Source organism: Neovison vison, chromosome 7 (assembly GCF_020171115.1).
Source record: "Neovison vison isolate M4711 chromosome 7, ASM_NN_V1, whole genome shotgun sequence".
NCBI classification, from domain to species: Eukaryota; Metazoa; Chordata; class Mammalia; order Carnivora; family Mustelidae; genus Neogale; species Neogale vison.
The window spans coordinates 198,100,811-198,112,908 of record NC_058097.1 but is presented as its reverse complement, the minus strand read 5'-3'; the positions used below and the strand labels follow the sequence as shown (position 1 = coordinate 198,112,908).

The 12,098-nt window shown below is 51.9% G+C and overlaps 1 protein-coding gene across 1 annotated transcript; it reads right to left on the bottom strand.

Moving 5' to 3' along the window:
* Nucleotides 1-215: 215 nt before the first annotated feature.
* Nucleotides 216-3,485, bottom strand: SCGB1A1 (secretoglobin family 1A member 1). Its single transcript, XM_044261173.1, has 3 exons — nucleotides 3,343-3,485; nucleotides 697-884; nucleotides 216-355 (listed from the first exon to the last, which is right to left on the bottom strand). Exons 1-3 carry the CDS (start codon nucleotides 3,395-3,397, stop codon nucleotides 323-325), a joined length of 276 nt encoding a protein of 91 aa, XP_044117108.1. The 5' UTR covers nucleotides 3,398-3,485; the 3' UTR covers nucleotides 216-322.
* Nucleotides 3,486-12,098: the final 8,613 nt, after the last annotated feature.

The following is a 12,098-nucleotide window of genomic DNA, read 5'->3' as shown; positions in this document are numbered from 1 at the left end:
GGTGGCTTTCTGCGGAGGAGAAGGAGTGTATGTCTTGCCACGTGTGGCTAGACTGGTGTGTGTTGGGGGTCTGGAAGTGAGACCCCTGGGTCCCTTGGAGACGTGTTTGCACGGCCACGGCCTTTCTCTGCACCTGCTGACCTTACCCTCGCAGTGGCCGACCTCCTCACTCTAGCAGGTGAGCAAAAAAGAGGCAGGGGTGCAGGGCACAAAAGTGAGATGCTTAAAATTTATTAAAGGGAGCCAGGCTGGGGACAGAGTGAAGGAAAAGTCTGGGGAGCCGCAGGAGTTCCAGCAGCTGGAGATCTTCCGCTTCTAATTCCTAAGCACACGCTGGGGTTTTTAAGACTTTGCCCTAAAACAGACAAAACAAAACAAAACAAGACAAACAAAAGAAAAAACCAAGACAATAGTGAGCGAAACTCCAAGTTAGACCAAGATGTCTGCATGTAGAGACCTCAATGTCCATTAAGAGGGTCAGTAGCTCGAGAAAGAACTAAGCTTGTAAGAGTTTTGATGATGTCTCAGAAACCGCTTAAAAAGGGTAAGAGGACCGAGTCTGCTTCCGGAAGGACTATTCGCACTGGGATTTTCCTTTCTGGATTAGAAACGGCTCCAAAAAAATGGGGCGAGGCTGTAGGCCAGGGACCGGGGGCATCCGCTGCTAAGAGGCACAGGGGGAAAGGAGCTTTTTACCGTGAACTTCAGGATGTTCTCTGTGGTGTTTGAGGGGAGGGTGTCCACCAGATTCCTCAGCTGGATCATCCCATCTTTCATGGCGGCGTCTGGGGCAAAAAACTCAAGTGCAGCCTCGTAACTGGAGAGCGTGCCCACGAAGAGGGTTTTCATGACATTCAGAAAGCCTGGGCAGATCTCTGCCGAAGCTGAAGCACAGGAAAGAGAGAGGACACGTGTCCAGGCCCTTTTCCAAGCTGGCCGCCCCCCCCCCCCGGGCTGGACCTGTCCCAGAGGCAAGCGGGCGGGCCTGTCAGCAAGAGATAGCTGCCTTTTGGTGGATGGGATAGCGTTGAACGTGAGATCTGGTGGTGCTCCAAGCAGTTGGTTCTTTGGCCAACTGTGGGAAGACTTCCCGGGGTTGCAGCCAACTTTTCCTGGCCTGCCCGAGCCCTCCTTGCACTTCCTGGGTTGGGGCAGGGCCATTTGCTATTTGTTCTTTCTGTTAGAGCTCCAAGCTGGGGAGTGATAAAAGTTGTTGCTGATCTGATCTTTTATGCAACAGTGGGGGTTTGGGAAGAGGCTACCGAGGGTTTCTGGTTGTTGTCCCACCAGAAACATACCTCTTCCAATGGTTAGTGGTGCCACGGGGCGGGAGACGGGTATGTGGCAGATTCAGGCTCTGTTGGGAAGAAGGACTTGTCCGGGCCAAGTGCAAGCCCCTGAGCTGGACCGGGAAGAGGTGTGCACCACGAGCTCTGGGCCCCTGTGGTGGACTCAGCTGCCCACATGCCCCTTGTGTCCATGCCCGGCCCCGCTATGTTCCTTTCGCCCGCAGTACTCCCCAGACTGTGCTCCCCTTTCAGGCCCCTGCCCCAGGAACATGGGGGAGAGCCACTGGTTTCCACACCCTGCGTGTTGGTCCCCATCCTTGAATTCTTTGCCTTGTGCGCAAGTTCCGCTTCCCTGTCTGGACTCTAGCGACTCCCAAAGTGGCCACCACAAGTCAAACCCTCGGCGGAACGTAGAGCCCTGTTCTACTATGTCATCTGGCAAGTTACTTTCTCTTTGTGTAGTTCCATTTATGATCTGTAAGATGGGAATAAGATCCCTATTTGATAGGGTTATTGTAAGGATGTAAAGGGGTTCAGAACAGCGACTGGCACGTAGTGCCAAATAAATGGGGGATATTACTATTCTTATTATGCCATGTGTGCACGCACAAATATACAGAGGCATCCCAGGTGCACCCCTTCCCATATTTCAGCTCTGTCTTGCTGAGCCGCCCTCTCTGTTGACGGCGCTGAGGTATAACTAACATACAGTTGACCTTTGAACAACACGGACTGAACTGCGTGGGGCTCCTTACATTTTTTTCAATAAATGTATAGGATTTTTTTTTTTTTTGAGATTTGTGACGATTTGAAAAGACTCATGGATGAACTGAGTAGCCTAGAGAAAATGAAAGAATTCAGAAAAAGTCGGGTATGATTGTCAGAACACAGTATATAATACACACGATGTACAAAATGTGTGTTCATTGGTGGTTCATATTATCGGTAGGGCTTCTGGTCAACAGCGGGCTGTGAGTAGTTAACAGTCAAAAGTTACAGGCAGATTTTTGACTGTGTGTGTGGGGGGCAGTCAGCACTCCCGAGCCCTGTGCTGTTCATTGTATGTCAACTGTAGATGTCGGTCCAAAATGATGTTATTTCTCCTTAAAAACAAATATCTCTACATAATAGTTGTCCCCATTGCCTCTTGGTTTTGGTTTTCCAACTCCCCTGCCACTCCCCAGGGTCGTAGACTTATCGCCATGGGTGTCATGAGACTTTCAAAGTGAACTAATTGAAGTTTGCTAAAAAACTTTTTGTTTGCTTACTAAAAGTAGAAGAAGCGGATACAGAGTAAAAACCACGTAACTCAATTCCCAAAAGAACAGGGGGCTTGGATAGAGGTGGGATCCTCCTCCCTCCTTCCCTCCTTCCTTCCCTCCCTCCTTCCCTCCCTCTTTCCCTCCTTCTCTCCCTTCCTCTCCCCCCACCCCTCATTCCTTTCCTTTTAGTGACAGCTGCAACTATTCAGAGACTCCTAGTCCTTTTGGCAGAGGACAAAAATAATTAGAAAACTCCACTCTGGGTTGGCAGTCTCCCAAAGGGAAGATCCCTTTCTAGAATATTCCTCTCCATCCAGAATGGGAGACCTTGCCTTAGCTTGGATTTCTTTTGGAGGCATGATGCTCTGAAGCTCCTTCTAGCCCCCTTGGTTGCCAGAGTGGTGTGGAGACCCCAGACCTGAAGGCGGCACTGTACCAAGGTCTCTTGCCATCTTGGGATCTCTCCAAGACTGGGCTCTGAGGGGCTCATTGTTCCTATTCTGTTGGTCATTGAACACACATCCATTATGAGATCTCTTCCATCCCTGCCTTTAGTCTGTTCCAAAGCTGCAATTCTGAGGTGGTTGGCCACGGAAGATCAGACCCCTTCTAGGTTTCCTCACAGGCTCAGGGTGCTCCCCAAGTTCCCAAGATGGGTCTGTTCACAGACCCGGCTTCCCGGCCAGGGGGTCTGCATTTCAGCTAAACAGCTGCCCCCTGTTCTAAGCAGAACTGGGGAGCAGGAAGGGTTCCTGAGCCTGGCTTGGGGGAGAAGGGCTCTGGGAACTCACCAAGGCTGCAGCAGAGAGCGAGGGAGGCCAGGGTGAAGATGACAGTGAGCTTCATGGTGGGCAGGAGGCTGGCGAGTGAGGGGCTGGCCTGTCTCTGGATCGGGGTTGGGGTCCTGTGTGAGACATGCCCATTGGGGTGCCTTCTTAAATGCTCCAGGCTGTACCTGGAGGGGGGGAAGAGGGCAGGGCTGGGCTCCACTGATGGGACCACACTATTTACCTGGGTATCAGCTTGGTGGGAAAAGTAAATATTCTCTTTTCGCAACCCGGTTTCTTTCCTCATTGGAACTGAGTTCACACAATGGGGCACTTGGATGGGGAAACCCAGAGTCCTATGTGGTGGCCACAAGGGGACTCAAGTTAGAGGGTGTGGGCACCTGGCTACCCTCTCATCGAACCTGAGCGCTGGGACAGTCCAGATCAACAGAGGCAACTGCAGAGTCCTCCAGGACCCATGACCCCAGGGGAAACCGAGGCCTAAGACCCCTCACACATGGCGTCACAGGATGAAGGCTTGGGACTCCTGATGCTCCATTGGGCTCCTCCCATCGCCTTTCCAAAGATGGCGGCCGGAGGCTGCTTGGACTAGAACATCTCCGTGGCCAGACTTAAGGGAGACCCTGGAATGAGGCATGTTGACAGATAAAGACTTTCTCCAGAAAGCCCATGAGAAACGCAAGCCTCAGATCAGACTGGAGAATGTACTGGCCTGGGCTGGGTCTGCTCCCACCCGAAGCTGCTCTGGAGTCCTGCCCTCCTGGTAGCCAAATCCATGGGCACTTCAGGCCTTATCTCGCTTGACCTCTTAATGGCCTTGACCCTCTTGACTTTTTCATTCTTGAACTGTTCTCTCTCCTGCGCTCCCATGGCCGCATTCTTTCCTGATTTCCTTGCCGACCGACCATCCTTGTTCTCTTCACTGACTGTACCTCCCTGTTGGCTGTTCCAGGCTTTGGCTGTAGCCCCTTCTCAGCCCCCACAGCACAGCTATGGCTTCTCCTGTCCTCCCCTAGTACCTGTGCCTCAGGACACAGGCCACCTGCTCAAAGCCAACTCCTGGACGGCCTCCCGTCCCTCGGTTTCCCTCCTTGGCCGTCCTCAGGAAGGCCAGCAGAACGATCTTTCTAAACACAGATGAGCATGTCAATTCTTCTTCTTCGAACCCTTCGAAAGCATCCTTTTGCTGACAGGGTAAAATTCTAGTGTGACCTACAAGGCCCTTGTCCACTGGCCTTTGCTTATCATTTGAGCCTCGTTCCCTGACTTCCCCACATAGTGATTTGACCCTATCTTTGTGTTTGTGGATTCAGGAACATCCCATGTGTTTCTTCATGCCTTTCTACCTTTGCACAAAGGATGCCTCATGCCCGGAATACGTGTCTCCCGCTTTGTCTCCTTCAAATCCTGTTTGTACTTCAAGACCCAAGCAAACGTTTATTCGTTCATTCATTCATTCACTCCTTCATTCATTCTGAGCACCTACTAGGGGTTGGGGGTTGGGGTAAATATGGAGAAGCATTGGCTGGAGCCCCAGGTAGAGCTTGTCACCTGGTAGCGAGGAGCATGGTCAGCAGAGAGCCACTAGATGCCTGTCACTTTGGGGTCTGCCTGGGGCACTGAACGCTGCCTGGCTCAAGGTCGCGCCCTTCCTGGGCCGCTCCCCTCTGGCAACCAAGCAAGGACTGTGCTTCTGCCCTGCCCAGAACCACTCCAGGGGGCGACGCCTACTCTAGAACCTCTGGCTCGGCAGGCTGAGATTTCACCAGAGTAGCATTGCCAGCTGCCTTTCCCTCTGCCCAAGCCTCCTGAGGCCCCTTCCCCACACGGTTACTACCTGTGATGGCGGTCTTGCCCTCCACACTCCATCTCAGCCCCAGTTTCTGTGGCGGCATCGACCCATGGCAGCTGGCCGTGATGGATGAAGCAGGCCCGGGTCCCCGATGCTGAGGAGCTTTGTGTTGGGAGTAGAGAGCGGCAAGCGGGCCGTGAAGCCAGGGACCTAACTGAAGGGGTCCTAGGTGCTGGGGGGCACGAAGCCGGACATGGGGTAGAAAGTAGGTGGGGGAGTCAGTGGGCAGTTGCTCTGAGCAGGTGACTTCCTACTGAGACCCCCAGCATGGGGTCTGGGTGCAGGGAGGCCCAGCACCCTGGCCCTCCAATTGGAAGAACCAGGGTGTGCCCCAGGGACACAGGGGGCCCGTAGTGCCTGCAGTGGGAAGGAAGCGGGGACCCGGATCTCGCACTGCCTCCTGCTAAGTAAGGTCTCTATGCTCACAGTCCTGGAAAGCCCTGGAAGGGGTTTCTTTTTTTAATGCTTTTAAAAAATGTGCTAAAATACACGTAACACAAAGTCTCCCGTCTTTACCACTTTCACTAGTACCACTGAGTGTGTTAAATCCATTCACGTTGTGCAGCTGTCCCCACCATCCCTCCCTGTGGCTCTTTTTGTCTTATAAAACGGAAACTGTCCCCATTAGACACGAACTCCCCTCCGTCTCCAGTCCCTGGCAGTCCCCCTTCTACCGTCTGGCTCTAGGATTTTGATCACTAAGTGCCTCCTCTCTGTGCCATCCTGTCGTCTTCGGCCTTCCTAATGGCTCGTTTCACTTAGTGTGGTGTCCTCAAGCCACATGTCATCCATGGGGTGTGTTGCCGAATTTCTTTTACTTTTAAGGCCAAATAATATCCCATCGTATGTGCAGACCACATTTTGCTTATCCATTTGTCGGGCAGTTGGGTTGTGTCCGCCTTCTAGCTATTGCGAACAACGCTGCTGTGGACAGGGGTGCACAGTCTGGAAGGTTTTAATCTGGGGAGATGGGGTCTGATTTCCCTTTGGATGGGCTGCCCCAGACTATTCTGCGGGAGGGGGTGGCCGAGCAGCTTGGCAGAAGGGACCGTGGGCTTTGGAGCCACTGAAGGCAGTGGGGTGAGGGTCTGGGAGACACGGGGACAGGCTCCGTGCTGGCTAGAACAGGGCGGGTGAGGCAGGGGGAGGTGAGACGATGAGCCGGGCGGGTTTCCGGCTGCGGCATCTGGGTGCAGGGGTGCTATTTCCTGAGCGAGAGAAGATGCCAGGTGGAAGAGGGTGGGGGAGGGGGAGAGAGTGGAGCTTCTCCACCTGCAGTTCCCGTGGCTGATCTCTCATTTCTATACCCCTCTGCTACAGGCTCCCCACAGAGTGTTTTAACTGTGTGGTTGTTCACTTGACTCTCTCATGTCATGGTCGCTAAACAGGGAGCCATGGCGTGAAGCAGTACAGGAGCCCCGCTCGCCCTGTGGTCTCTGGAGGCCACGATGGGGCTCAGAGGTGCCTAAACATGACTCAGACCACAAATTCCAAACTATCCAGCCAAGAGAACTTGCTGAGCAAGCCGCTGTGTGTCCAGACAATGCAGCCGACAGATCAGGAGAGGGAGAGCCTCTGAATGAACAGTGGAAAGACTCCGTGCGGACTGCGGAGGGGAGAGAAACAACCACGAGGCAGAGCAGAGTAGAAAAATACCAGAATGAAAAAGAGCAAAAAGGAATCCACGAAGGTAACTGCTTGCGTATGCATAAAAGCTCTCTGAAACTGATGGTACTGGCTGCTTCCAGAAGGAAGAACCACGCGGGAGGGAGACTGAGAAAGGAAGATTTTCACTTTCAACACTTTGGTGCCCTTGCAATTTGGAATTGTGTAAATATGCTATTGATTCGAAACACGTTTTTGTTTTGTTTTGTTTTGTTTTGTTTTTTAAAGTAGGCTCCTCACCCCAGCGTGGAGCCTGACACAGGGCTCGAACTCACAACCCGGGGATGAAGACCGGAGCCAAAATGAAGAAGGGGATACTTAACGGACTGAGCCACCCAGGGGCCCCTCAAAACAAATTTTTAAAAATCAACATATAATGTATTATTTGCTTCAGGGGTACAGGTCTGTGAATCAACAGTCTTACAGAATTCACAGCACTCCCCATAGCACCTACCCCCCCCCCGCGTCCATCACTCAGCCATCCCTCATCCCTCCCCCCTCCCACCCCCCCTCCCCACCAGCAACCCTCGGTTTGTTTCCTGAGATTAAGAGTCTCTTATGGTTTATCTTCCTCTCCGGTTTCATCTTGTTTCATTTTCCCCTCCCTGCCCCTGTGATCCTCTGTCCTGTTTCTCAAATTCCTCATATCAGTGAGATCAGTGATAATCGTCTTTCTCTGATGGACTGATTTTACTTAGCATAATACCCTCTCGTTCCATCTATGTTGTTGCAAATGGCAAGATTTCATCAAAATGAATTTTTAAAAAATATTTATTTATTTACTTGCGAGAGAGAGAGAGAGCGCACACACAATCTGAGGAGGGAGAAAGAGACCCTGAAGCAGACTCCTCACTGATCATGGGGCCTGGATTTGAGGCTCAATCTTACCACCTCGAGATCATAACCTGAGCTGAAACCTAGAGTCAGAGGCTTAAATGACTGAGTCACCCAGAGGCTCTGCAAAACGAATTTTTAAAAAAAGATTTTATTTATTTTATTTAAAATCTTTAAAAAAAGATTTTATTCATTTACTTAATTTATTTATTTGTCAGAGAGAGAGAGAGAGAGAGAGAGCGAGCGCACAAGCAGGCAGAGTGGCAGGGAGAGGCAGAGAGAGAGAAGCAGGCTCCCCGCCGAGCAAGGAGCCCGATGTGAGACTTGATTCCAGGACCCTGGGATCATGACCTGAGACAAAGGCAGCAACTTAACCCACTGAGCCACCCAGGCGCCCCTCAAAACAAGTTTTTTTTTTTTTTAAAGATTTTATTTATTTATTTGACAGAGAGACATCACAAGTAGGCAGAGAGGCAGGTAGAGAGAGAGAGAGGGAAGCAGGCTCCCCGCTGAGCAGAGAGCCCGATGCGGGACTCGATCCCAGGACCCTGAGATCATGACCTGAGCCGAAGGCAGCGGCTTAATCCACTGAGCCACTCAGGCGCCCCTCAAAACAAGTTTTTAAAGAGAGAACAGATATGACACCTGCCACAGCATGGATGTCCCCTCAGGACATTATGCTAAGCGACAAGCCAGTCACAGAAGACAAACGTGGCATGACCCCACTTAGATGAAGTCCTTAGAAGTGTCAGGTTTGTGCAGACAGAGAATCGAATGGGCTTGTCGGAGGCTACCAGGGGAGGAGAATGGGCAGTTGTCTTTGTCTGATGGGACAGTCTCAGCTTGGGGAGGTGAGAATGTTCTGCAGGAGGATGGTGGTTGCACGGCACGGGGAAAGTCTTGCTGCCACTGAACTTAGCATCGCAAAATGATTAAGATAATAAATTTGTTACATGCATTTTACCACAAATTAAAAAAGTAATAAAAAGGATAGATAATAATAAAATAAAATACAATAAATAATAAAATAATAAAGTGCAGAACAGGTTTTAGAATTGGGCTGGGTTGAATCCTGGATCCATGGTTAATGCTAGCTGTATTATCTTGTGTGAAGCGGGTAACCCCTCTGCCTCGAGTTCCATGTCTGTACAGGGAGCCTGATGCTATGATCTGTTGCACGTAAGTGGTGCTGGGGTGGAGAGCGTGCTCTGTGAATGAACCTTGCTGACTACTGTATTTGCCTGTCCCTGCTGGGAAGCTTCGAGAGGAAGGCCTTTCAAGTTGGAAGTCTACAAATCTTTCAATTTGTCCAAGTCTACTCATGCATGACCAGGGTAGGGAGGATCCGCTTCCATACTCAGGACTTAGCCTAAGCCATCACGATGAGCTTTTTCTTTTTTCCAGCTCCCATGCTGTGTCCACAACATGCTGAGCTGCCATGGCTTAGCGATGGTTTAGCTGACATCCATGCTCCTGACCTGATCCTGGAGCAGGAGGTGGTAGGTGGGCTTCTACAAAGAAAGAGGAGCTCTGAGGTCCACCTGTACATAAGCCGTGTCAAGAAGCTTGGAATGCCCAGGAGTATTTTCATGTCCCCTGTGTTGTAGACTCATAGAGCGAGGGTCTCTCCATGTGTTCTCCCTGAACCAGGGAGGGTTTCCTGGACACACGGTGTGACCGCTTGGGGACACAGCCCGGTGGCTGTGCAGAGAACGGCCCGATGAGTGTCAACAAGATAGTTTATCAGGTCAAGCATCTTAAAAATGCCGCCTTTGTGAAAGACCTCTGTCCGTGCCATTGAGGGCCACCCATGCTATTCCCCATGGTTTGTTGGCAGCAGGGGGAACTGTGCATGTCCTGTTCTTGTTCCCACCATCTCTCTCTGGAGGCTCCTTTTCTGGTTCCTCTGTTCCTCCATGTTCCTTCCTCCTCCCCCTTCCCCCGCTCCTCTGTACTCTCTCCCTGGGCAACTCATCCCTGCTCAGTTTCGGTTACCTCCTATGATAAGACAACTCCTTTATATCTCCACCGCAGCGTTCTTAAACTGTAGCCTTGACCATCCAATGCTCGCTAGACATCCTCACCTAAATTTTTCAAAGGCCGTCAGACTCACTTTGTACAAAGTCAACCTCATGATCTTTGCTCCTATGCCTGGTAGATCTTTCCCCAGGATTCATATCTCAGCAAATGATCTCACCAACCAACCAACTTGGTTGGAAGGTGATGCCTCACCTTCCCTGGGGTCATCTTGACCCAGCCCCATGTCTACCACCAAGTGCATGGGCATAGACACAACTCTGAGGGTGCTCCCCCCGTGGTGTTCTCTGAGGGTCACCCCAGGCCTGTCAGTCAACTACCCAGGTCCTTCTCTTCCTTGTTCAGCTCCTTCTGGGGCCATCAGCTCTGGGCATCAGAGTAAGGCCCCGAGGTTTAGTCTGATTATTTCCCTCTACTTTGGGAATATCACTGATTCATGGTAGGTTTATTTGAGGGGCTACTTATCTAAGAGGTTAAAAAAATAACCCACTGAAAGCTGAAAATAAGAAGCTTTTCATTATTAAAAGAAAAGAAAACAAAACCCCCATGATATAAATACCCCCTTCCGTCTGGGTCTGAATCCACGATCCAGTGACCTGGTTGGTCTCTTGAGGCCAGCCCATCCTTCAGGCTCAGTCTCAGGAGTGTGAGTCACATGCGGGATGCCCCAGGGTACCTTGAAGCCCTCTCAGTGTTGCCCCTAGTGGGTCGGTTCCTCTGTGAGCTGGTGGCAAGAGTGGCTGAAGCCTGTGGGTCTCCCAGCATGTCACCCACAGCCTTAGACTCTGTTCCCTGCATCCATCCCACCTTCCTGGTTTGAGGTCCTGGGAACAGAAGAGCTGGCTCTTGGGTCGCTGGGGAACCTGACATCTAACATCTCTCCTGCCATTAGGGAGGCTCGGATGTGACAGCCTCAGGGACAGTGAACCCCTGCTGTTCCCGGGGCAGGGTCCTTCCAGGTATGAGGCTGGGGGACATTTGTAGACTCGAACACTTGCTTCTCAAATCCTGAAACCCCACACACTGGGAACGCCAGGCCAGAACCTTCGAGCCAGCCTTAGCACAGGGGGAGGGCTGGGAGCCACCATTTCTGGCTACGCTGGGCAGTGACCCGGTCACTGTGCAAAGATAAACTGTCCAAGGGAAGACAAGCGGCTTGGTTATGGGCACTGCAGGTACGGCAGTGAATTTGCCTGGTTCCTGACAGCAGCGCCCCCCCACCCCTGCCCCCAACCAGAACTCTACTCTGTGTTCGCCGTGCACGGGTCTGTGTGAGCCCTGACCCCGGGTTGCTAGAGCTTCAGGGGCAGGGCTGGGGGAGTGACCAGGAAGTCTGCCTTGGAGGGTATGCCTGGTTCTGGCCCATGAGAGGAGCCGGAGAAGGAGCCTCAGCCAGAGCCTGAGGGTCCCACGGGATCCAGAAGTCTCCCTTGGGGACTTGGACTGTAAGGCCTAGGCCTGCCGGTCTCCCCTGAGCATTCAGGTGTGTGTGTGTGTGTGTGTGTGTGCACGTGTGCCAGGTTGGTGAGTCACGTTCACTGCCCCTTGGGGAGCCTCTGCAGAACCCACTTAAGGGTCAGGTAGCAATGGTGGGCGGGAGGGCATGAGCCAGCAGCAGCTCCCATTCCATAAGGCCAGAGCTATCGACTGGGTCCGGACGTTCAGCCCCTGGGCTCAGGGCTCGGTGTATCCTAGTGAGCAGGAAGCTGGGGGGCAGCCAGTGTGGGCATCCGGCTTGCTGCGAGTCCCAGCATGGCCCAGGAAACAGGGTGGAGGCGTGGGTGGGCCATTCTGATCCTGCCCATCTGGCTGGGTTGCTGAAGGGGGACTGGTCAGGCGGTCTGGCCACAGGTTCATGAGAGCAGCTCATGGGGTCAGCTCACTGGGCAAGCTGCAGAATTCAGCCTCCTACCCTGGGCTTCTGGCTCTGGAAGCAACCCCTGAGCAGAGTGGATTTTCCCCTGTGGGTTTGGCTTACTCTCTTCTACCCTGGCGTCTCCTAGGGCTGATCCCTGCACTGACCCAGGAGCGCCTGGCAACTTTTGGACGGTCCAGCCATTTTGGCCACCAGCCATGAGGCCCAGGTCCTGTGAATTTTTGAGAATGCCCCCCTCCCCTAGTGATCATGTATCTACAGGCTCCAGAATAGGAAAAGAAATCCTCAAAATTGTAAGTAATGAATATTTATCTAGGTAACATCATTTCACCTTGCTTATTGCAACTCGGTTCAGCTATGACCTAGGTTTCTATAAGAAGCCATGAAGTTTCAATTGTATGAACAAAATGGATAATATGTTTCAGGATCAGAATTATTATTATTATTATTATTATTTTTTAGGAGCAAAAGGCTTTATTGATTCCAGGATCAGAA

Coding starts and splice junctions, on each gene's coding strand:
- SCGB1A1 (XM_044261173.1), bottom strand. CDS start 3,397: ATGAAGCTCACTGTCATCTTCACCCTGGCCTCCCTCGCTCTCTGCTGC. Junction 885..3,342: donor CGCTCTCTGCTGCAGCCTTG/GTGAGTTCCCAG, acceptor CCTGTGCTTCAG/CTTCGGCAGAGATCTGCCCA. Junction 356..696: donor AGAACATCCTGAAGTTCACG/GTAAAAAGCTCC, acceptor TGTCTGTTTTAG/GGCAAAGTCTTAAAAACCCC.